This window comes from Acipenser ruthenus, chromosome 53 (genome assembly GCF_902713425.1).
Source record: "Acipenser ruthenus chromosome 53, fAciRut3.2 maternal haplotype, whole genome shotgun sequence".
NCBI lineage: Eukaryota > Metazoa > Chordata > Actinopteri > Acipenseriformes > Acipenseridae > Acipenser > Acipenser ruthenus.
The window spans coordinates 5,853,361-5,875,166 of NC_081241.1; the positions used below are offsets into that span (position 1 = coordinate 5,853,361).

The following is a 21,806-nucleotide window of genomic DNA, read 5'->3' on the forward strand; positions in this document are numbered from 1 at the left end:
AAAGAACGTCTTATTTAGTTTTTCACGGCAAATCGGGTAACCCTAACGACATGAACAGTGCAAGAAACTCAAGCTCGAATATAAATTTAGTCAGACACCAAAATCCAAGCAGAACAACTGGACAAAACATACAAAAAGATCATAGTTTTTGTTTTTCCTATTAGGTGCTATTGTAACTGTTAGTATTAACCTGTATATTTAAAGTTCAAAATTAATAATTCAAAATGAAACGTAATCTTAATTGATACAAAATTGTTTAAAATACAATGCTCCCATGGCACTCCATTAGCAACACAGACGTTTCCAAAAACAAACCCAGCATTTGAGTAACTGTGATAACAAGAAGCGGTCAGGATGATTTCAAACAGCATGAAAAGATAAGGGCCGGTCTAAAGAAAGAGAAAGAAAAATGACATTTGAAGCGCTGTACTCTTTAACAACGGACTTGTTTCAATTGTGTTGCAGAGGAGAAACACAGCTAACTGAGGAACGAGTGATTCAGTAGAGAGAGGCATGGACCCGACTCCAAGGAGAAGAAGAAGGAGTAAAGAGAATGACCCGCCTGATATGTCACAAGAGCCTGCCAGGTACTGAAAGTCTTTTCTTATTAGTTCACGGTGCGGCGGCATGCTGAATAATACCTTTACTAAGAAGCTGTTCAGGAATCGAAATCACTGAGCTGAGTCTCAAGCCCAGGCTTCGAGTCCAGACCTCTCTGTGCTTTACAATGCTTCCCTGTGCTTTACCAGACCTCTCTGTGCTTTACAATGCTTCCCTATGCTTCACTAGACCTCTCTGTGCTTTACAATGCTTCCCTGTGCTTTACCAGACCTCTCTGTGCTTTACAATACTTCCCTATGCTTTACCAGACCTCTCTGTGCTTTACAATGCTTCCCTATGCTTTACCACACCTCTCTGTGCTTTACAATGCTTCCCTATGCTTTACCACACCTCTGTGTGCTTTACAATGCTTCCCTATGCTTTATCAGACCTCTCTATGCTTTACAATGCTTCCCTATGAATATTAATAAATAAGAAAAGTCAGTTAATCAATTTTTTTTTTTTTTATTAAATCACATTACTAAAATCTGAAAAAATAAACAAAACAAATATCTTATGGAAATCAAAGAACAAAAACACACACAATAAAGCAAACTTAAGTTAACTTTTTTAAAAACTATTACAGCACTGACTATTGGATGCCATTTTTTAAATATATTTAAAACATAACAATTAAAAAAAAATGAAATAGTTATTTCGTATGAAATCCTTTCGTTTCTAAAAACAAATAATTCCCCTCGTTTCGCTCTGCAGGTGGCGCCGTTTTACACCCTAACTTTCATCCAAAATTGTGTCAGATTGAACATTCCCTTCACCCGAGGAGTGGAGAGGACCGACAGGGAGTTCAATACAAAGGGTTTCTTACAACACAAAACAGTCTAGTTCAGCTGGCAGATTGTTACAGAGGAATCATAATAACGAAGCCAAAACCCAGGATAGAGCGGCTCAGTGAATGTGGTTTGGAATCTGTGCAGGAGGGTCATTGTGTCAGAGACGCCATAAAAGGACAGCGTGCCGGCATTAAAGTCCAGATACACTCCTATTCTGGGGGAGCGGGGGGCAGTTATTGCAGTGTGATTGTTATTGTGCCAGGCAGAGTAACTGGAATCAGAGCATTCCAAACTCCAGGACTTGTCATTGAATCCAAGGATACAGGAACGATCCCCTCCTTTCCTGCGGATTCCTTTATATGTGACTCCTATAACAGCCCCTCTACCACTCCATTCAATCTCCCAGTAACAGCGTGTCCCTGACAAACCCTCTCTGCAAAGCACTTGGGGATAGCTCTCAAATCTCTCTGGGTGAGTGGGATATCTCTGGGTCTCTCTCCTGCATGTCACCTTTCTGTTCCCTTCAGACAGACAGAGGTTTCTATGCACTGTGCTGGGGTCCAGTGTGAGCTGACAGGAATCTGATTGAAGAGGAGAGACGGTTAGAAAAGTCAAGTCACTGAGAAAATCAACAGTCATTGTCAGCTGCATCCTCAAATCACTCCCTCCTCCCTGCTTCACCAGTCCCTGCACCCTTCTCTATGCTCCCTCCTCCCTCCTCTCCTCCTCCATGCTCTCTCCTCCCTCCTCTATGCTCCCTCCTCCCTGATCTCTCCTCCCTGATCTATCCTCCCTGCTTCCTCCTCCCTCTATAGTCCCTGTGCTATGGTCCCTCCTCTTTGCTCCCTCTTCTGTCCTTCCTGTTCCCTCCTCTTTCTATACTCCCTTCTTCCTCCTCCCTCCTGTATGCTCCCTACTCCATCCTCTCTCCACCCTGCTCCCTCCTGTATGCTCCCTACTCCCTGGTCCCTCCTCCCTCCTGTATGCTATCTACTCCCTGCTTCCTCCTGTATGCTCCCTCCCTTCTCCTGTATGCTCCCTCCTCCCTGCTCCCTCCTCCCTTTTCCTTTCTTTATGCTCCCTTCTCCCTCCTTTATGCTCCCTCCTCCATGCTCCCTCCTGTATGTTCCCTACTCCATCCTCCCTCCACCCTCATCCCTCCTGTATGCTCCCTACTTCCTGGTCCTTCCCCCTCCTGTATGCTCCCTGTTCCCTCCTCTCTCCTCCATGCTCCCTCCTGTATGCTCCTACTCAATCCTCTTTCCACCCTGCTCCCTCCTGTATGCTCCCTACTCCTTGCTCCCTCCTTCCTGCTCCCTTCTCCCTCCTCTATGCTCCCTCCTCCCTGCTCCAGGCTCCCTGCTCCCTTGTCCCTGCTTTTTTATTGACAAGTATATTTAGACTGTAATAATTAAGATTGATAATCAATAGATTTGATCTATAATTCTTACTTGAGATTTATTTCTCACTTTGGATAAGTTCTCTCTTTTTATTTTTCTGTCTTCAATAAACCGCTGCTGCTATTAATTAAACCCTCTTGCTGTTTGATTGTTTTGTTCATTATAATTCCTCGATCTTATCAAACTTCTTCAATTGGAACTAATCAAATGAAACTCTGCATACAATTACAGTTCACTTAATGTTCCTACAGGGTATGTGTTGCCATTTTACCCACTCAGACCCCTTGCTTACTAAATATCTTCAATAGAATATCATCCACTCTTCAAATATCTGTCTAATATTTTAATGAGCAATCCATCCCACAAGTGCAGTGATACTGCAATATACATTTACTACCAGCACAGGATGACTGGGAGGGATAGCTGTTCATTTTACCCCACAACTGGTTTCACATGCATTGTACATGTATTAAAATATGGGATGATTATCTATTCAGGGACACCAAGATATTTAGGGAGAGAAAGGTCAGAGTGGAAAAACAGACAACAAATGCCCCTCCCCCAGTCATTCTGCATGTATTCATCTGAACCAATACTTGTTGGAGAGGAGTGTAGATTAATGGCTTCACAATTACTAATAAATAATAATAATTGCTGCCCTCAAGCTCCACCCCTCCCTGTTCTGTAGTGTTAGCTCTTCTCTCAATGGAGTGACACATCTTTCAATGAAATGTTTCAGTGAAAACAGACTTACATTTTAAAAACTCAGCTCTGTTCCTTGGCTCTGGAGCCTGCAGACTGTAAACTGCAACTTCATTCACTGGGCAGAAAAGAGAGAGAAATAGAATTGAAACATGTGGATTAATACACAACACACATAAGACTCCAAACAGCAATCTGAAAAGAAACAAGGCTTATTCACTTCATTTCAGGATGTAAAAATCTGTACTTCAAGATGTTCATGATTACATACAACAGTCATTGTCTGGCCCATCCTCAAATCACTCCCTCCTCCCTGCATCATTCCTGCTCCCTGCTCCCTGCTCCCTCCTCTCTCCTCCGAGTACCCTTCTCCCTCTATGCTCCCTCCTGTATCCTCCTTCCTCCCTGCTCCCTCCTCGTCCTCCCTGCTCCCTCCTACTTCCCTGCTCCCACCTCCATGCTCCCTAATCCTTGCTCCCTGCTCAATCCTCCCTGCTCTCTCCTTCCTGCTTCGTCCTCTCTGCTCCCTCCTCCACAGTCCTCCCTCCTGTCTCCTCCAAGCTTCCTCCTCCATTTACCCTCCTCCCTCTCCCTCCTCCTTGCTGCAATATTCATATAGTCAACAATCTGCAAGAGGTCTTTATTAATGTCTTGCAAGTCCTGCCCCTCCTCAAGCCATGGTCTATTTGAGAAATCTCTACCAAAGGAATCTATTTCACACCAACCTGTTGTGGTTATTTTGACTAATTCCCCCTTGCAGAAGTCCTCAATATGGTCTTTAAGTTCAGATACAGCTTTCCTCACAGCCCCAAAAGAGATGTCTGTATTGACAGTAACGCTGGGTAAGTCTCCAGCTTCAGGAGGGGCACAGAGAGACTTGAAATTCTACAACAGGAAAGTGGAGAAAAGGAATTTTCAGTGAAACAGAATGGGGTCCAAAACATTCCTGGGGAAAAGCAAGGATTCATTCAATTAGAGAGGTCTGTCTGAAACTGTTTAGGGACTTGAGATTTTCTAACAAGCAGTGATGTTACCTGTAGAAAATTGATGTGATCCTCTGTCTCTGAAAGCTGTTTCAGCTCAGCGTTTCTCCTCCTTAGCTCAGCAATCTCCTGCTCCAGTTTCTTCATGCGTCCTTCAGCCTGATTCACTGCGGCCCTCTCGTTAGCTCCAATCAGCTCAATAACCTCAGTGTGGATCTTCTCAATGGATCGGATCAGCTCAGTAAAGATCTTCTCACTTTCCTTTATTTCTATGCATGCAGATCTCTGAGTGAAAGAACACAGTAGAGGAGACATGGTTAGAATTGATATAAAAAACACATCAGGCATAGACAGTAAACTTCTGCAGATGTGTTCCAGTCCATCTGTTAATAATAATAATAATAATAATAATAATAATAATAATAATAATAATAATAATAATAACCCCCTCTTGTCAATACCCACTTTCAGTGACTCCACAGTCTGTTTCAGCTCATCCATGTCTTTCAGTCTCTCCTGGATTCTCTGTTGTATTTCTGTCTGTGTCTCTCCCAGCTGCTTCTGTGTAGAAACACAGTGACACAGTGACATTTCTGATGGAGCATTGAGTGATATCCTGTCACACCCAACACAGGCCTGTTTAAGTATGCTATTGAAACTGACAGAATCATTTTATTTCAAATATATTTTATGTTTTCTTGTCCCCTTACCTCAATAATTCTGAGTCAAATATATTTTGACTTCAGTTCTAGTTGCAAGCCATAGACATCTGTAGCACAGGCTAGATCAGACATGTGTGTATAATAGTATGATACAACACCATCTAGTGCACAGCTGCCAGCAATACAAAAGGACACTTGATCCACAGTAGCTGTCCACTAGATGGTGCTGTTTCATACTAGCAACAGTGAATGATGGCTGATCTAGCATGTGTTACATGTTTGTTTTGTGAAGCACCTAGGAAACTGAAGCAGCTTTCTCTAATGGATATTCAGAGCTTCTGATTTCCATTTTTAACCTATAAACACAGATAAAACAGCCCTGATACTAAACAATGAAATCAGTGTATACCCAACTGGACACTGGACATGGTTACTCAATTCACGTTGACTTCACCCCTTTCCATGTGAAAAAATACAATATAATAACCTAAAACCTAAAAAAATCCCTTTCCCAGCGCAGTCGGGCAATGAACCTCCTTCCTGACTTGTATCTATCATTGATTCATTCTGAATACTTTAAACTGAGTGGCAGCACATTCCTGCATTTCTATTGGAGGATTGCACACGCTTGTGAGATTTAAAATGAGATTATAATTAGAAACTGAGGGTTGTTCTTGCTCGTGGGATTTAAATCTATATTACAGTTCAATAGGGAGGATTCACACACTCGTGGAATTTAAAACAAATTGTGAAGACATGTAAAAAATGCCTAAACACACAAAATCCCCAGAAGAATGAGCCCGTGAGCAGAAGGACTTCACTGTGGAAGAGAGCAAAGGAAAGAGGGGACTAGTAGGGTGAGCAAAATAAATTGTAGATTTCAACAAACAAATTCTCAGATAGGTTATTAAATTTCGTTTTTAACTAACTTAAACATTTCTATTTTAATCATGTAAAAATGTTTTTTAACACAGCAGTGCGGAGTAGTGTTTAGGGCTCTGGACTCTTGACCGGAGGGTTGTGGGTTCAATCCCCAGTGGGGGACACTGCTGTTGTACCCTTGAGTAAGGTACTTTACCTAGATTGCGCCAGTAAAAACCCAACTGTATAAATGGGTTATTGTATGTAAAAATAATTTGATATCTGAATAATGTATAATGTGATTTCTTGTAACAATTGTAAGTCGCTCTGGATAAGGGCGTCTGCTAAGAAAGAAATAATAATAATAATAATAATAATAATAATAATAATAATAATAATAACACACCAAAAATTCAGCTACTGTTTCTGCCTGGCAGCCATCTTGGATTTGAGTCATGCCCTCTACTCACTTTGAGCCTTCATAATTAAAAAGATGAACACTTTACCAATAAAAACAATTCTTTTCAGCTAGATGGTGATTATAAATTGAAAGATCAAACGTTTTAAGTGTACAAGCAAGCCTCCCAAAAACACACCCCCTCACTGTGGGCAGACTGGCAAGAATGGCATGGCACGGGCACAGCAGCTCTGCCAGTGCAGATAGATGCATATGTGTCACTTTTAAAGGCACGGGCACAGCAGCTCTGCCAGTGCAGATAGATGCGCATGTGTCACTTTTAAAGGCACGGGCACAGCAGCTCTGCCAGTGCAGATAGATGCGTATGTGTCACTTCTAAAGGCACGGGCACAGCAGTTCTGCCAGTGCAGATAGATGCGTATGTGTCACTTTTAAAGGCATGGGCACGCAGCTCTGCCAGTGCAGATAGATGTGTATGTGTCACTTTTAAAGGCACGGGCACAGCAGCTCTGCCAGTGCAGATTGATGCGTATGTGTCACTTTTAAAGGCATGGGTTTTGTTTCCTATATCTCAAAACACAATTATTAAAGTCTTGTTTAAAATGTGATGTATTAGTTTATTAAGAAGATATTATTATCCCTGTGCTGCAATCATTGTTTCAATATATTAAAGAGGCCCTGCATCATAGAGGCAGCACTGGGTGAAGCTCGCTCCGTCCTCCGGCTGCAGCACCAATTTTCCAAGCGAGGATCATATTTCCACCACATCACTACAAACACAAGCATGGCTGGCTCTTGGTTTAATGAAATTAATAAACAAAGAAAAACAGAAGCCCTGTGAATATTGAATATCATATTAATCTTGTATACTGCATATCATATTAATATTTTAATTTGAATATCATAATAATCTTGTTTTTTGTTTGTTTTTTGTTTTTTTAAATTAGGTGACTTTGCTGGGAATGTTATGTTTTATGTTACTTATTAAACTATCTTAAACAATGAAACTGATCTATGATTTTATTAAGTTGTAAGATACATATAAAATCCTTCTTACCCTGTGAGGCAGGGCTGAGGTCCTGCACGTGTAAATACTGTGTTTTTGTTTGATTGTAAATAATGTTTTTGCCAATCAAGTGTGTGCTAGATATGACAGGGCATATTCAAATCCAGGATTTTAATGCCACCCAAGTCTTGACAGGAGGTGTCAGGGAGACTGTGTTCCTGGAGCGGGACCTCCTTTCTTGTTTGGTCAACTTTTATTTTCTAGTTGTTTTCGAGCAGCATTTTGATTTGAATGTTTTGTGTTTTTTGTATCAAAGAAAACCTCCTGTGTCTCTCCTGTCAATCAGCGATAGCCACACCTGTAACAACGCCCCTGTTACACCCTGAAATACATGTTAGTACATCATAGTTTAGATAGAGCAATTAAAAAACTAGGGCTCTTTAAATAGCTTTTAATATACAATTAAAATCAGATCTAATGTGAAACTGTATAACCTAGCAAAAAGACATGTTAAATATCCCTGGGAATTCTTATCTTCTAGGAAAGATACAAGGAATTGGTTCAAATCCTTACCTGTTTCCCACTCCTTTCTTTCTTAGCTGAGACTGTATCATGGCTCCTGTGTTCATCTTGTGTACACAACAAGCAAATACACGTCTGATCGGTTCTACAGAAGACCTCCAAAACCTTCTGGTGTTCAGCACAAAGCTTCTGCTCCAGATTTTCAATTGAATTGATCAGCTTGTGCCTCTTGAAAGCAGCCCCCTCATAGTGTGGCTTGACGTGTGTTTCACAAAAAGAGGCCAGGCACGTCAAACAGGATTTCACAGCTTTGAACTTTCTCCCAGTGCAGAAATCACACGGCACATCTCCAGGTCCAGCATAACTTTGAGCAGGAGGAGGATTGAGTCCTGTCTTCTTTAATTCCTCCACAACTTCAGCCAGCATGGTGTTTCTGCGCAGATCAGGCCTTGGGGTAAAGGTCTCTCTGCACTGGGGGCAGCTGTAGACACCTGTATGATCAGTCTGATCCCAGTAGTTCTTAATACACCCCATACAGTAACTGTGTCCACATGATGTAGTGACTGGGTCCTTCAATAGCTCCAGACACACTGAACAGCTAAACTGATCCTCTGACCACAAGTTTGAAGCCATTCTTGCTGCAGTGAGACAGAGAGGCTGACAATTTCACGACAAACAAAACTTAACTGTGCTGATTTCCTGGAATTGTGTAACACTCTAAGAGGCGGAGTTTGGTGGAGTTTGATCTTCGTGGGCATTAATCCACATCTCAAAGTCCATTAGTCCTCAACCACAAACTGAGCACCAATGGCTTTCTTCTCTCCAGTTCAAAGCAAGCTTGAGGAACAAGGTCTGCTAACCCCCTAAGAGAATGTGAAGGGTGGTCCCTCCAGTCCAGGCGAGGCTGTATATTATGAGAACTAGACATGTTCTAGTGTTATCAGACAGGGTGTGTATGTTACTGACATACTCATTTATTACAGTGCTGATTTCATGAGTTAAAACCATTTTATACAGAACAGACACTCAAACAAAGCTTACAATCAAGGGACCTACTTTTCAAATCTGTGCACTATTTGTTTTATTCATTTCAGACAATGTCTTCCCTCTCATCAGCAGAACATCATTCTCTCAAGTCCCTTCTTGTTTTGCTGTTGCTCGTTTTGTTTTCCACACTTCTTTATTTCCACTCTCTTTGACTCAGGTGAAGCCCATTGATCCTGCAGCCCCCACACTGGTTTCCTCTCCCCGTTCACTTCCTTCCTTCCTGTGTTACAGGTAATAGGACCCCACCTCCTCACCCCCTTCATCAAACATTTCAAAGAGATTTCATTTCAATCAGCCATGCTGCTGTGTTTTCATGAACAGATACAATTGGTCATTTTGAAAACTCTCCTGATAGATAGAAATTAATGAACACTCATGGGCACCACACTGAGGTTAAAGGTTTAAACGTCATCATGTTCTTTACATTTCTTACCTGATGAGGATTTTCTATGGCTGTTTCTGATTAGATTTTATTCACCATGCTTACTAACTATTCCAGCAAACACTGCTTCTGAAAAGACTCCTGGAGGCTGATTGTGGGGAAGCGTATGGCTGTTGCATGGGCTGCAGTGCACAATGCTTACCCTGTGGACTTCAGTGCCCAGCGCACCACCAATATGCTTCCCCACCTCGTTTCCACACAATCAGCCTGGACAAGAGTTTTCAGAGGCTATTCTTGCTGGAATACTTAGTAAGCATTTCAAATAAAGATCTAAGCAAAAATCATGTTGAATCATTCAGAATACACATACTAGGATATTAAAGATCAGACATGTAATATTAAGAATATATAGATGATATAAACAATAGCTTAATTTAAATGACCTATTTTGAATGATATTTATTTAAGAAAAAAACTTTTACATGCAGTTATTGCTGATCAAATTTAAAACCAATAAATTGTTTTGACAAATTGAAAATTATATTTCTTATATAAACATGAATACAACCTTATTTATTCATTTTAAATAAGTTTATTTATGAATTTTCATTGTGAAAGTAAAATAAATAGCAATCTGACAATCTTTAGCTTGTATTTGAAGACGATGCTATTATCTTTTCAGACGCACCAATATATTTAGAAAGCGAGGGATCTGAGTGGGTAAAATGGACAGAAATGCCCCCACTTCAGTTCTCAATTGTTTTTGGAGGGGAGGGGAGTTTTCTTATTCAACAAGGAGAACAAGTGGAATAACAAGAACAAGCTTGTTTCCATGTTTAGACTGTCCATTTCTCCTGATTTATCACAGTATTAACAATGTGTTTGACTGCTGTGTTAGAGTGTCTAGTTCTGTACAGGAATATAAGAAGGATGGAACTCCAGCCATCGGAATAGTTGTGTCAATACCCTCGATTCACCATGAAGTGTGATCCTGGGCTGGAATCACAATATGTGCTACTGCTGTTTCTGTTGAAATGATACAGAGACAGGGATGGGTTTCACAAGAAACAAAACTTATCTGTGTTTCTGAACTCCAGGAGTTATATAAACCTCTAAGAGGCGGGGTTTGGGACTGAGGACAGGTTTAGACAAGCAGGCTGAGCAGAGACTGCTGAATCAGTGTGAGAGGGGCAGAGATATACTGAGAGTCCTCGATTTCTCTCCAGTAGAAAGGAAAAATCTCTTCTGACTCACTCCAGGATTTCTCATGCAAACCCCATCACATGTCCAGTATATAGGACTGGGTTCTTGGAAGGAGGTGGGATGTTTGTGTGCCAGTGTCCCGCCCGCATTCAGAGTCTCTACTGGGAATGGGCCTGTCCCATTGGGAGAAAGCTTCAGTCTTGAAGGAGCGCTGTTACAGAGGGTGCCATTCTCAAACTCCTGTCCCACTCTCTCCTCTCCGCCCCTCTCACACTGATTCAGCAGAGTCTGCTCAGCCTGTTTTTCTAAACCTGTCCTCAGTCCCAAACCCCACCTCTTAGAGCTTAATATAACTCCTGGAATTCAGAAACACAGGTAAGTTTCGTTTCTTGTGAAACCCATCCCTGTCTCTGTATCATTTCAACAGAAACAGCAGAAGCACATATTGTGATTCCAACCCAGGATCACACTTCATGGTGAATCGAGGGTATTGACACAACTATTCCAATGGCTGGAGCTCCATCCTTCTTATATTCTTGTACAGAACTAGACACTCTAACACAGCAGTCAAACCCATTGTTAATACTGTGATAAATCAGGAGAAATGGACAGTCTAAACATGGAAACAAGCTTGTTCTTGTTATTCCACTTGTTCTCCTTGTTGAAGAAGAAAACTCCCCTCCCCTCCAAAAACAATTGAGAACTGAAGTGGGGGCATTTCTGTCCTTTTTACCCAATCAGATTCGCAGCCAACGAATTCCCAGCTATGTTAATTCATTTTGGGGATACAAATGTGAGTTTTTTGTCCTTGGTAGGTACCCATGATAGATTATATGTGAGGCTTGTGTACAGTGTATTGCACCTTATGGCTAAGGGACAGAAAAGTCTAAGCTTAAAGCAATTGGCTATTCGATCACCAAAAGCAAAGATAACAGAAGTGTAAAAGGATGAAAAAATATCTGTGCTTTGCAAACGGCTTCATTGTTTATTTATTTATGAATTGCAAAGGGCTGCATTTTCTAATTTGTAGTAGCTTCAGTTTTTTTTTAAGCTGACTCATAAAACAACCAAACTACAAAGCACTATCATTTTATGAGTCAAATGGTAATAATTTAAAACATTGAATTAATTGTGTCACATAAAAATAAAAATAAAAATCAGTAAAGATCTCAGTAAATTATCAATAGTTGTAAGCATCTCAGTTTCTGCTAAACCTTTTTATCAAAACCTCAGTCCAAACCCCGCCTCTTAGAGCTTTATATAACTCCTGGAATTCAGAAACACAGGTAAGTTTCGTTTCTTGTGAAACCCATCCCTGTCTCTGTATCATCTCAACAGAAACAGCAGAAGCACATATTGTGATTCCAGCCCAGGATCACACTTCATGAGGAATGGAGGTTTTAAATCAGAAAGAGATGGTTTTACACAATCTGCATTGGAATCTGGCTGCATGTCTGATAATGCACATCTGTATCTGAAGAGTAATTCTCCTGTTAAGCCTGTACTATATGTGCTGCCTGAGCTCCATAAATCACTTGATAATCCACCAGTCATCCCATAGTTTCTGCTCTTGGTTCTCTCATTGAACCTCTCTCAAATTACATTGATTAGTATCTCAGACCACTAGTGGTGGAGTTCCCCTCACCTCTAAGGGATAGAAGTGTGTTAATAAGCCAACTTTCTAAAATAAGTTACAAAATCAGAACAGTATCCTTATTTCCCTTGATGTTATGAGTTTGTACATCAATATCCCACATGCAGATGGCTTTAATACATTGAGGATCTTTTTAGATAAATGAACCGCTATGCATATTCCTTCCACAGCGTGTTTGCTTGATATGGAACACATTGTTCTCACTAGAAATGATTTTGCACACGAGAACGAGATTTATTTGCAGGTACAGGGCACAGCCATGGGTGCTTCTTCTGCCCCTGAATGTGTCTTTTAATGGGATTTTTAGAGCATCACCATGTTTACTCACAACACGTTATATTCATGATATCTTTTTTTATCTGGTCTGGTGCAAGTTTTGAATTGAACGCCTGTGTGGATCATCTCAATACAAACCCCTCTTAGAGCTTCATAGAACTCCTGGAAATCAGAAATACAGGGAATTTCCATTTGTTGTTGTGAAACCGTGAGTCTCTGTCACACTGCAGGAAGAACCTGTGTCAATATTCACCTGCCATAGCACTGTCAATAGGGTGTACACCATGGGACTGATTCACCTGCTATAGCACTGTCAATAGCACAGCATGGGACTGATTCACCTGCCATAGCACTGTCAATAGCACAGCATGGGACTGATTCACCTGCTATAGCACTGTCAATAGCACAGCATGGGACTGATTCACCTGCCATAGCACTGTGAATATCACACCATGGGACTGATTCACCTGCTATAGCACTGTCAATAGGGTGCACACTATGGGACTGATTCACCTGCCAGGGATCTGGATCACAATTAAATCAGTCATGTGAGGGTCAGCCCTCTTCTCATATCACTGGTACATCAGTAGAAAGACTATTTTCACAGGTCTGCACTGTTCTGTTTGGGTAGGGGTACAGCTGTAGAAGAGGTGGGGAAGAACGATGGGTGAGAGGATACAGAAATAGCTGAACATGCGCTACAGAAATTGTTTAGTAATGATTTCCTGACATGTTTATGAGCAGGTCATTTTGAATGTACTGAAATAGAATTCTGTATTAAACTGGAAACAGTGCTCACTAGTTAAAGTACTGATACTTGTGGACAAAGACATTCTACTGAACAGAACAGCAAATCTGCACAATCTAATCCTGATTGTATTGTATACAAGGCTGAGATCTAACCCACTATAAACATGTAGTTAAATAATAACACATGCAGTCTAAACATGCCCAATGCTTCCTTGAATCACCCTTAACTTTAAAGCTCTCTCACAGAGGAACATGTTGTAAAGGACAACACGGGTTTAAAGGACAAGTCAGGAAGGATCGAGGGACATTGCGCAGCTGCACTGGAAAAGTATCATATTGATATTATTATAGTCATTGATATTGTATGTATTATTGTGTATGTGTATAAATATGTGTATTATGAAAGCATATATTAAAAATAACATTAAAATGGAAACCTCTATGCTTGGGGTACGCAGACAGCTGATAGCTCTGGAAGGGGGCATGTGACCATCATAAGTCTGGGAGCCCCTGCTCTGGAGTATAGTGATAGTGCTGCTTGAATCACTATACCTTTTCTACACTCCACAGTATTAGAAGAACAAATCTGTATCAAACTATAGCATGATTTCAATAACTCTGCCAGCTAATGCAAGTGAAGAGGATCTGGTGGCTGCTGTATGTCTTTTGAGAAGTGAAAACCCAAAGCTGAACCGTCAGTCCATTCCAGATATATCTGCAGGTGTGATGAAGGAAAAGAGCTTCATAGCTTATCATTGCAAAGCCTTTCATCACTCATGAAGAACACATGACATGTCCCTGCAGATATACTGAGAGCCCTCGATTTCTCTCCAGTAGAAAGGAAAGATCTCTTCTGACTCACTCCAGGATTTCTCATGCAAACCCATCACGTGTCCTGTATACAGGACTGAGTTCTTGGAAGGAGATGGGATTGTTTATGTGGCCAGTGTCCCGCCCGCATTCAGAGTCTCTACTGGGAATGGGCCTGTCCCATTGGAGAAAGCTTCAGTCTTGAAGGAGCGCTGTGACAGAGGGTGCCATTCTCAAACTCCAGTCCCACTCACAACTCTCTCCTCTCCGCCCCTCTCACACTGATTCAGCAGTCTCTGCTCAGCCTGCTTGTCTAAACCTGTCCTCAGTCCCAAACCCTGCGTCTTAGAGCTTTATATAACTCCTGGAATTCAGAAACACAGGGAAGTTTCGTTTCTTGTGAAACCCATCCCTTTCTCTGTATCATTTCAACAGAAACAACAGAAGCACATATTGTGATTCCAGCCCAGGATCACATTTCATGGTGAATCGAGGGTATTGACACAACTATTCCAATGGCTGGAGTTCCATCCTTCTTATATTCCTGTACAGAACTAGACACTCTAACACAGCAGTCAAACCCATTGTTAATACTGTGATAAATCAGGGGAAATGGACAGTCTAAACATGAAAACAAGCTTGTTCTTGTTATTCCACTTGTTCTCCTTGTTGAAGAAGAAAACTCCCCTCCCCTCCAAAAACAATTGAGAACTGAAGTGGGGGCATTTCTGTCCATTCTACCCACTCAGATCCCTCGCTTTCTAAATATATTGGTGCATCTGAAAAGATAATAGCACCGTCTTCAAATACAAGCTAAAGATTGTCAGATTGTCAGAGTATTTTACTTTCACAATGACAATAAATACGTTAATTAAATTTAAAATGAATAAATAAGGTTGTATTTAAGTTTTTAATAAAATAAATATGATTTTCAATTTGCACTTTAATCAAAACAATGTAATGGTTTTAAATTTGATCAGCAATAACTTCATGTAAGATTTTTTTATTAAAGAAATACAATTGAAAATTGGTTGATTAAAGTATTGTTTATATCATCTATATATTCTTAATATTGCATTTCTGATCTTTAATGTCCTAGTATGTGTGTGCTGAATGATTCAATGTGATTTTTGCTTAGATCTTTATTTGAAATGCTTACTAACTATTTCAGCAACAATTGCCTCTGAAAACTCTTGTCCTGGCTGATTGTGTGGAAACGAGGTGGGGAAGCATATTGGTGGTGCGCTGGGCACTGAAGTCTACAGGGTAAGCATTGTGCACTGCAGCCCGTGCAACAGTCATACGCTTCCCCACAATCAGCCTCCAGGAGTCTTTCAGAAGCAATGTTTTGCTGGAATAGTTATTAAGCATAGCGAATAAAATCTAATCAGAAACAGCCATTGAAAATCCTCATCAGGTAAGAAATGTAAAGAACATGATGACGTTTAAACCTTTAACCTCAGTGTGGTGCCCATGAGTGTTCATTAATATCTATCTATCAGGAGAGTTTTCAAAATGACCAATTGTATCTGTTCATGAAAACACAGCAGCATGGCTGATTGAAATGAAATCTCTTTGAAATGTTTGATGAAGGGGGTCAGGAGGTGGGGTCCTATTACCTGTAACACAGGAAGGAAGGAAGTGAACGGGGAGAGGAAACCAGTGTGGGGGCTGCAGGATCAATGGGCTTCACCTGAGTCAAAGAGAGTGGAAATAAAGAAGTGTGGAGAACAAAACGAGCAACAGCAAAACAAGAAGGGACTTGAGAAGATGATGTTCTGCTGATGAGAGGGAAGACATTGTCTGAAATGAATAAAACAAATAGTGCACAGATTTGAAAAGTATGTCCCTTGATTGTAAGCTTTGTTTGAGTGTCTGTTCTGTATAAAATGGTTTTAACTCATGAAATCAGCACTGTAGTAAATGAGTATGTCAGTAACGTACACATCCTGTCTGATAACACTAGAACATGTCTAGTTCTCATAATATACAGCCTCCCCTGGACTGGAGGGACCACCCTTCACATTCTCTTAGGGGGGGTGAGCAGTTTATACTCTGTGCCTCAAGCTTGCCCTGAACTGGGAGGGAAGAAAGCAGTTGGTGCTCAGAGACAAGTTTGTGGTTGAGGACTAATGGACTTTGAGATGTGGATTAATGCCCACGAAGATCGAACTCCACCAAACTCACTTCCCTTGTGAACTTCTGAGGATTCAGACCCACACAGAAGTGAAGGTCTAGTGCAGTCAAATACATACTGTAGCTATAGAAGGGTTACTGTGACAATGCCATTCTCAAACTCCAGTCCCACTAACAACTCTCTCCTCTCCACCCCTCTCACACTAATTCAGCAGTTTCTGCTCAGGCTGCTTGTCTAAACCTGGCCTCAGTCCAAAATCCTGCCTCTTAGAGATTTACACAATTCCAGGAAATCAGCACAGTGAAGTTTCTGTGAAATCGTCAGTCTCTCTGTCTCACTGCAGCAAGAATGGCTTCAAACTTGTGGTCAGAGGATCAGTTCAGCTGTTCACTGTGTCTGGAGCTATTGAATGACCCAGTCGCTATTCCATGTGGACACAGTTACTGTATGGGGTGTATTAAGATCTGCTGGGATCAGACTGATCATACAGGTGTGTACAGCTGCCCCCAGTGCAGAGAGACATTTACCCCAAGGCCTGTTCTGCGCAGAAACACCATGCTGGCTGAAGTTGTGGAGAAATTAAAGAAGACTGTACTCAATCCTCCTCCTGCTCAAAGTTATGCTGGACTTGGAGATGTGCCGTGTGATTTCTGCACTGGGAGAAAGTTCAAAGCTGTGAAATCCTGTTTGACGTGCCTGGCCTCTTACTGTGAAACACACGTAATGTCTCACAGTGAAGTTACAACATTAAAGAGACACAAGCTGATCAATGCAATTGGAGATCTGGAGCAGAAGCTTTGTGATGAACACCAACGAGTTTTGGAGGTCTTCTGTAGAACCGATCAGGCGTGTATTTGCTGGCTGTGTACACAAAATAAACACAAGAGCCATGATACAGTCTCAGCTGAGGCAGAAAGGAGTGTGAAACAGGTAAGGGTTTGAACCATTTCCTTGTAGCTATCCTAGAAGATAAGAATTCCCAGGGATATTTAACATGTCTGTTTACTAGGTTATAGAGTTTCACATCAGATCAGATTTTAATTGTATATTAAGAGCTATTTAGAGAGCCCTAGTTTTTTAATTGCTCTATCTAAACTATGATGTACTACAATGTATTTCAGGGTGTGACAGGGGTGTTGTTACAGGTGTGGCTATCGCCGATTGACAGGAGAGACACAGGAGGTTTTCTTTGATACAAAAAACACAAAACATTCAAAACAAAACACTGCTTGAAAACAACTAGAAAATTTCTTGATTTATAATTTAATAAATATACACTATTTACACGTGCAGGACCTCAGTCCTGCCTCACAGGGTAGAAGGATTTGTTCAGCTGTTTTGTGGTGCATTGGAATTTATAGTGTAAAATTAGCATCATTTATATTCCTAGAGTTTTTCTATATGTATCTTGTGACTTAATAAAATCATATATCAGTTTAATTGTTTAAGATATTATAGTTTTATTGTTTAGACTGTTTAAAAATAACATTCCCAGCAAAGACAAGCACATAATTTAAAAAAGCAAAAAAATCACCAAGATTAATTGAGAGGAACGATAGTTCCTCACGCAAAGTTAAAGGAAGAACTGCCAGTGACTCTCTCTACAGCACGGATAGTTTACGTGTTTTCAGGGTTGTAGCGCAGCAAAAGTAAATCAGACAAAAGCACCATTTCACTTTTAATTTGTAGTTTCCAACACTCTTATGTGAAATGTAGAAAAAAGTAAATACCTGTCTGTGGCAGGATGACAGAGATTTGAGGCTCAGAGACAGTGAAAGGGGCAAAATAATGATCTTTATTAAACAAAAAAATAATCAAATAAATAAGCACAAGGGCCAACAAAAAGGTTCAAATACAAATAATACACGTGACAACTTACAAAATAAATGGTCAGGTTCCAAGGCTTTTCAAACAAAACACTCCCTCCTTCCAAACACAAAACTCCCCAAAACCCAGCACTCCCAAACAGAAAAAAACACCTCCACACAAAGGGTTTCACCTGCCCTTTATACTCTGTGGCTGGAGCCCAATTAACTAATAATTAACAATTAAGCACTTAAGGCTCCAGCCACATTCTCACATGTATTTTCACAGGGAGGAACTTAACCCCCTCCCTGCTGATCCACACCAAAACAAGAATCAAAAAAACATAATGAAAACAGTAAAAATAACAACAATAACAAACACAAATTTATAGGGGCGAGCTAGCACCCCATCACACTGTCATACAGTAAGAGAAACAAGTCACCAAAGGAAGGTAACATTTTTTTTTACATTTCTTCACAATTTGCAATTCTGTTTTAAATTCCACGAGTGTGTGAATCCTCCTATTGAACTGTAATATAGCTTGAAATCCCACGAGCAAGAACAAACCTCCGTTTCTAATTGTAATCTCGTTTCAAATCTCACAAGCGTGTGCAATCCTACAATAGAAATGCAGGAATGTGCTGCCACTCAGTTTAAAGTATTCAGAATGAATCAATGAGAGATACAAGTCAGGAAGGAGGGACATTGCCCGACTGCTATGAGAAATGTTTTTTTAGGTTTTAGGTTATTTTATTGTATTTTTTCACATGGAAAGGGGTGAAGTCAATGTGAATTGAGTAACCATGTCCAGTGTTTGTCTGGTGTTTATTGGGTATAAACTGATTTCATTGTTTTGTATCAGGGCTGTTTTATCTGTGTTTATCAGATAAAACCAGAAATCAGAAGCCCTAAATATCCATTAAAGAGAATGCTGCTTCAGTTTCTTAGGTGCTTGACAAAACAAACATGTAACACATGCTAGATCAGCCATCATTCACTGTTACTAGTATGAAACAGTACCATCTAATGGACAGCTACTGTGGGTCAAGTGTCCTTTTGTATTGCTGGCAGCTGTGCACTAGATGGTGTTGTATCTTACTACTATACACACGTTGTCTGATCTAGCCTGTGTTACAGGTGTCTATGGCCTGCAACTAGAACTGAAGACAAAATATATTTGACTCAGAATTATTGCACACATTGTAAAGAGGTAAGGGGACAAGAAAACATAAAATATATTTCAACTAAAATGATTCTATCAGTTTCAATAGCATACTTAAACAGGCATGTGTTGGGTGTGACAGGATATCACTCAATGCTCCATCAGAAATGTCACTGTGATTCTACACAGAAGCAGCTGGAAGAGACACAGACAGAAATACAACAGAGAATCCAGGAGAGGCTGAAAGACGTGGAGGAGCTGAAACAGGCTGTGGGGTCACTGAAAGTGGGTATTGACAAAAGGGGGATTATTATTATTATTATTATTATTATTATTATTATTATTATTATTATTATTATTATTATTAACAGATTGACTGGAACACATCTACAGAAATTTACTCTTTATGCCTGATGTGTTTTTGATATCAATACTAACCATGTCTCCTCTACTGTGTTCTTTCACTCAGAGATCTGCATGCATAGAAATAAAGGAAAGTGAGAAGATCTTTACTGAGCTGATCCGATACATTGAGAAGATCCACACTGAGGTTATTGAGCTGATTGGAGCTAATGAGAAGGCTGCAGTGAATCAGGCAGAAGGACGCATGAAGAAACTGGAGCAGGAGATTGCTGAGCTAAGGAGGAGAAATGCTGAGCTGAAACAACTTTCAGAGACAGAGGATCACATCCATTTTCTACAGGTAACATCACTGCTTGTTAGAAAATCTCAAGTCCACAACTGGGACGGTTTCAGACAGACCTCTCCAGTTGAATGAATCCTTGCTTTTCCCCAGGAATGTTTTGGACCCCATTCTGTTTCACTGAAAACTCCTTTTCTCCACTTTCCTGTTGTAGAATTTCCAGTCTCTCTGTGCCCCTCCTGAAGCTGGAGACTTACCCAGCGTTACTGTCAATACAGACATCTCTTTTGAGGCTGTGAGGAAAGCTGTATCTGAACTTAAAGACCATATTGAGGACTTCTGCAAGGGGGAATTAGTCAAAATAACCACAACAGGTTGGTGTGAAATAGATTCCTTTGGTAGAGATTTCTCAAATAGACCATGGCTTGAGGAGGGACAGGACTTGCAAGACATTAATAAAGACCTCTTGCAGATTGCTGGTTATATAAATAATGTAGTTTTGAGAAGGGAGGAGGCAGCAGGGAGGAGGGAGCATGAAAGAGTGAGTAAGGAAGAGGAAGCATGTAAGTGGGAGGAGGCAACATGGAGGAGGGAGCAGGGAGGAAGGAGCAGGGAGTGATGAAGCAGACTGGAGGGAGAAGGGTGCATGCAGGAGGGAGCAGGTAGGTGGTAGGAGGGAGGAGGTAGAAGGGAGCAGGAAGGATGGAACAAGGACTGATGAAGCAGGGAAGATGGAGTGATTTGAGGTTGGAGCAGGCAATGACTGCTGTATGTTTGATGCACAAGGGTGTCCTAATATGTACACTATACTGCTGGGTAAAGATATGTGATGGAGAGGAAGGAACACAAGACTCCAGTGCAGTGGCAGACGTGTTCACATTGACTTTGGCTGCTGCACTGATACGGAAGGAATACATATTCATGACCGTGGATGAGCCCAATTGAAAAAAGCTGCTATCCAGTTAATATAACGTTATAACTACATTAATAACATACGCATACAAACACCTTACAGTACGCTGCTAAAGAATAATAATCACACTTAGATGAATAATGTATAAAGAGATATTAAAAAAAACATGTCTATATATGTAACACCTATTATTATTATTATTATTATTATTATTATTATTAGGAGGGAATATTGAGGACCCGCCGCAGCAATACAGTGTTGATGACATCCTTAAACTTGATTTCAACTTGATATTACAGAAGAAAATAAAAGATTCAGGATTTATTATTATTATTATTATCATTATTATTATTATTATTATTATTATTATTATTATTATTATTATTATTATTATTTAGTTGTATTTATGAGAAATATAAAAACATATTATTATTTCTATTAAATGTGTGTGTGTGTGTGTGTGTGTGTGTGTGTGTGTGTGTGTGTAAACATTATTTTTTAAACTATAATAACATTCCACTGAGGCTCTCAGTGATGAAGTATTACGATTGCTTCAGCTCACATTCAGCAGTTTCCTCAGGCTGTGTGACTGACATATAATCTGACCAATGAAAATGCAGAAAGGGTGGAAACGGTTGTATTATTGGCTGATCGCCCCAAAACACCAAAAATAACATCTGATAGTTGGAGCAAGGAGGAGGGAACAGGGAGCATGGAGGAGGGAGCAGGGAGAATGGAGGAGGGAGCAGGCAGGGTGAGCAGGGAGGAGGGAGGATGGAGTAGGGAGCAGGTGAGGGGAGCAGGGAGGATGGAGGAGGGAGCAGGTAGGGGGAGCAGGCAGGGGGAGCAGGGAGGATGGAGGAGGGAGCAGGGAGGAGGGATGATGGAGCAGGGAGTGAATTGAAGATGCAGCAGACAATGACTGTTGTATATGTTTCAATTCTATTTCTCTCTCTTTTTTCTGCCCAGTGAATGAAGTTGCAGTTTACAGTCTGCAGGCTCCAGAGCCAAGGAACAGAGCTGAGTTTTTACAATGTAAGTCTGTTTTCACTGAAACATTTGATTGAAAGATGGGTCA

General features: G+C 40.7%; 2 protein-coding genes across 2 annotated transcripts in view; one reads left to right on the forward strand and one right to left on the reverse strand.

Annotated features, from left to right (window-relative positions):
• The window catches only part of LOC117432930 (tripartite motif-containing protein 16-like), an 82,963-nt gene that overhangs the window by 53,030 nt on the left and 8,127 nt on the right, over positions 1–21,806 (forward strand). The gene's annotated exons all lie outside the window — the stretch shown is intronic.
• On the reverse strand, positions 1,130–8,588 carry LOC131723200 (tripartite motif-containing protein 16-like protein). Its single transcript, XM_059016731.1, has 6 exons — positions 7,997–8,588; positions 4,942–5,037; positions 4,528–4,761; positions 4,219–4,378; positions 3,546–3,611; positions 1,130–1,972 (listed from the first exon to the last, which is right to left on the reverse strand). Exons 1-6 carry the CDS (start codon positions 8,576–8,578, stop codon positions 1,440–1,442), a joined length of 1,671 nt encoding a protein of 556 aa, XP_058872714.1. The 5' UTR covers positions 8,579–8,588; the 3' UTR covers positions 1,130–1,439.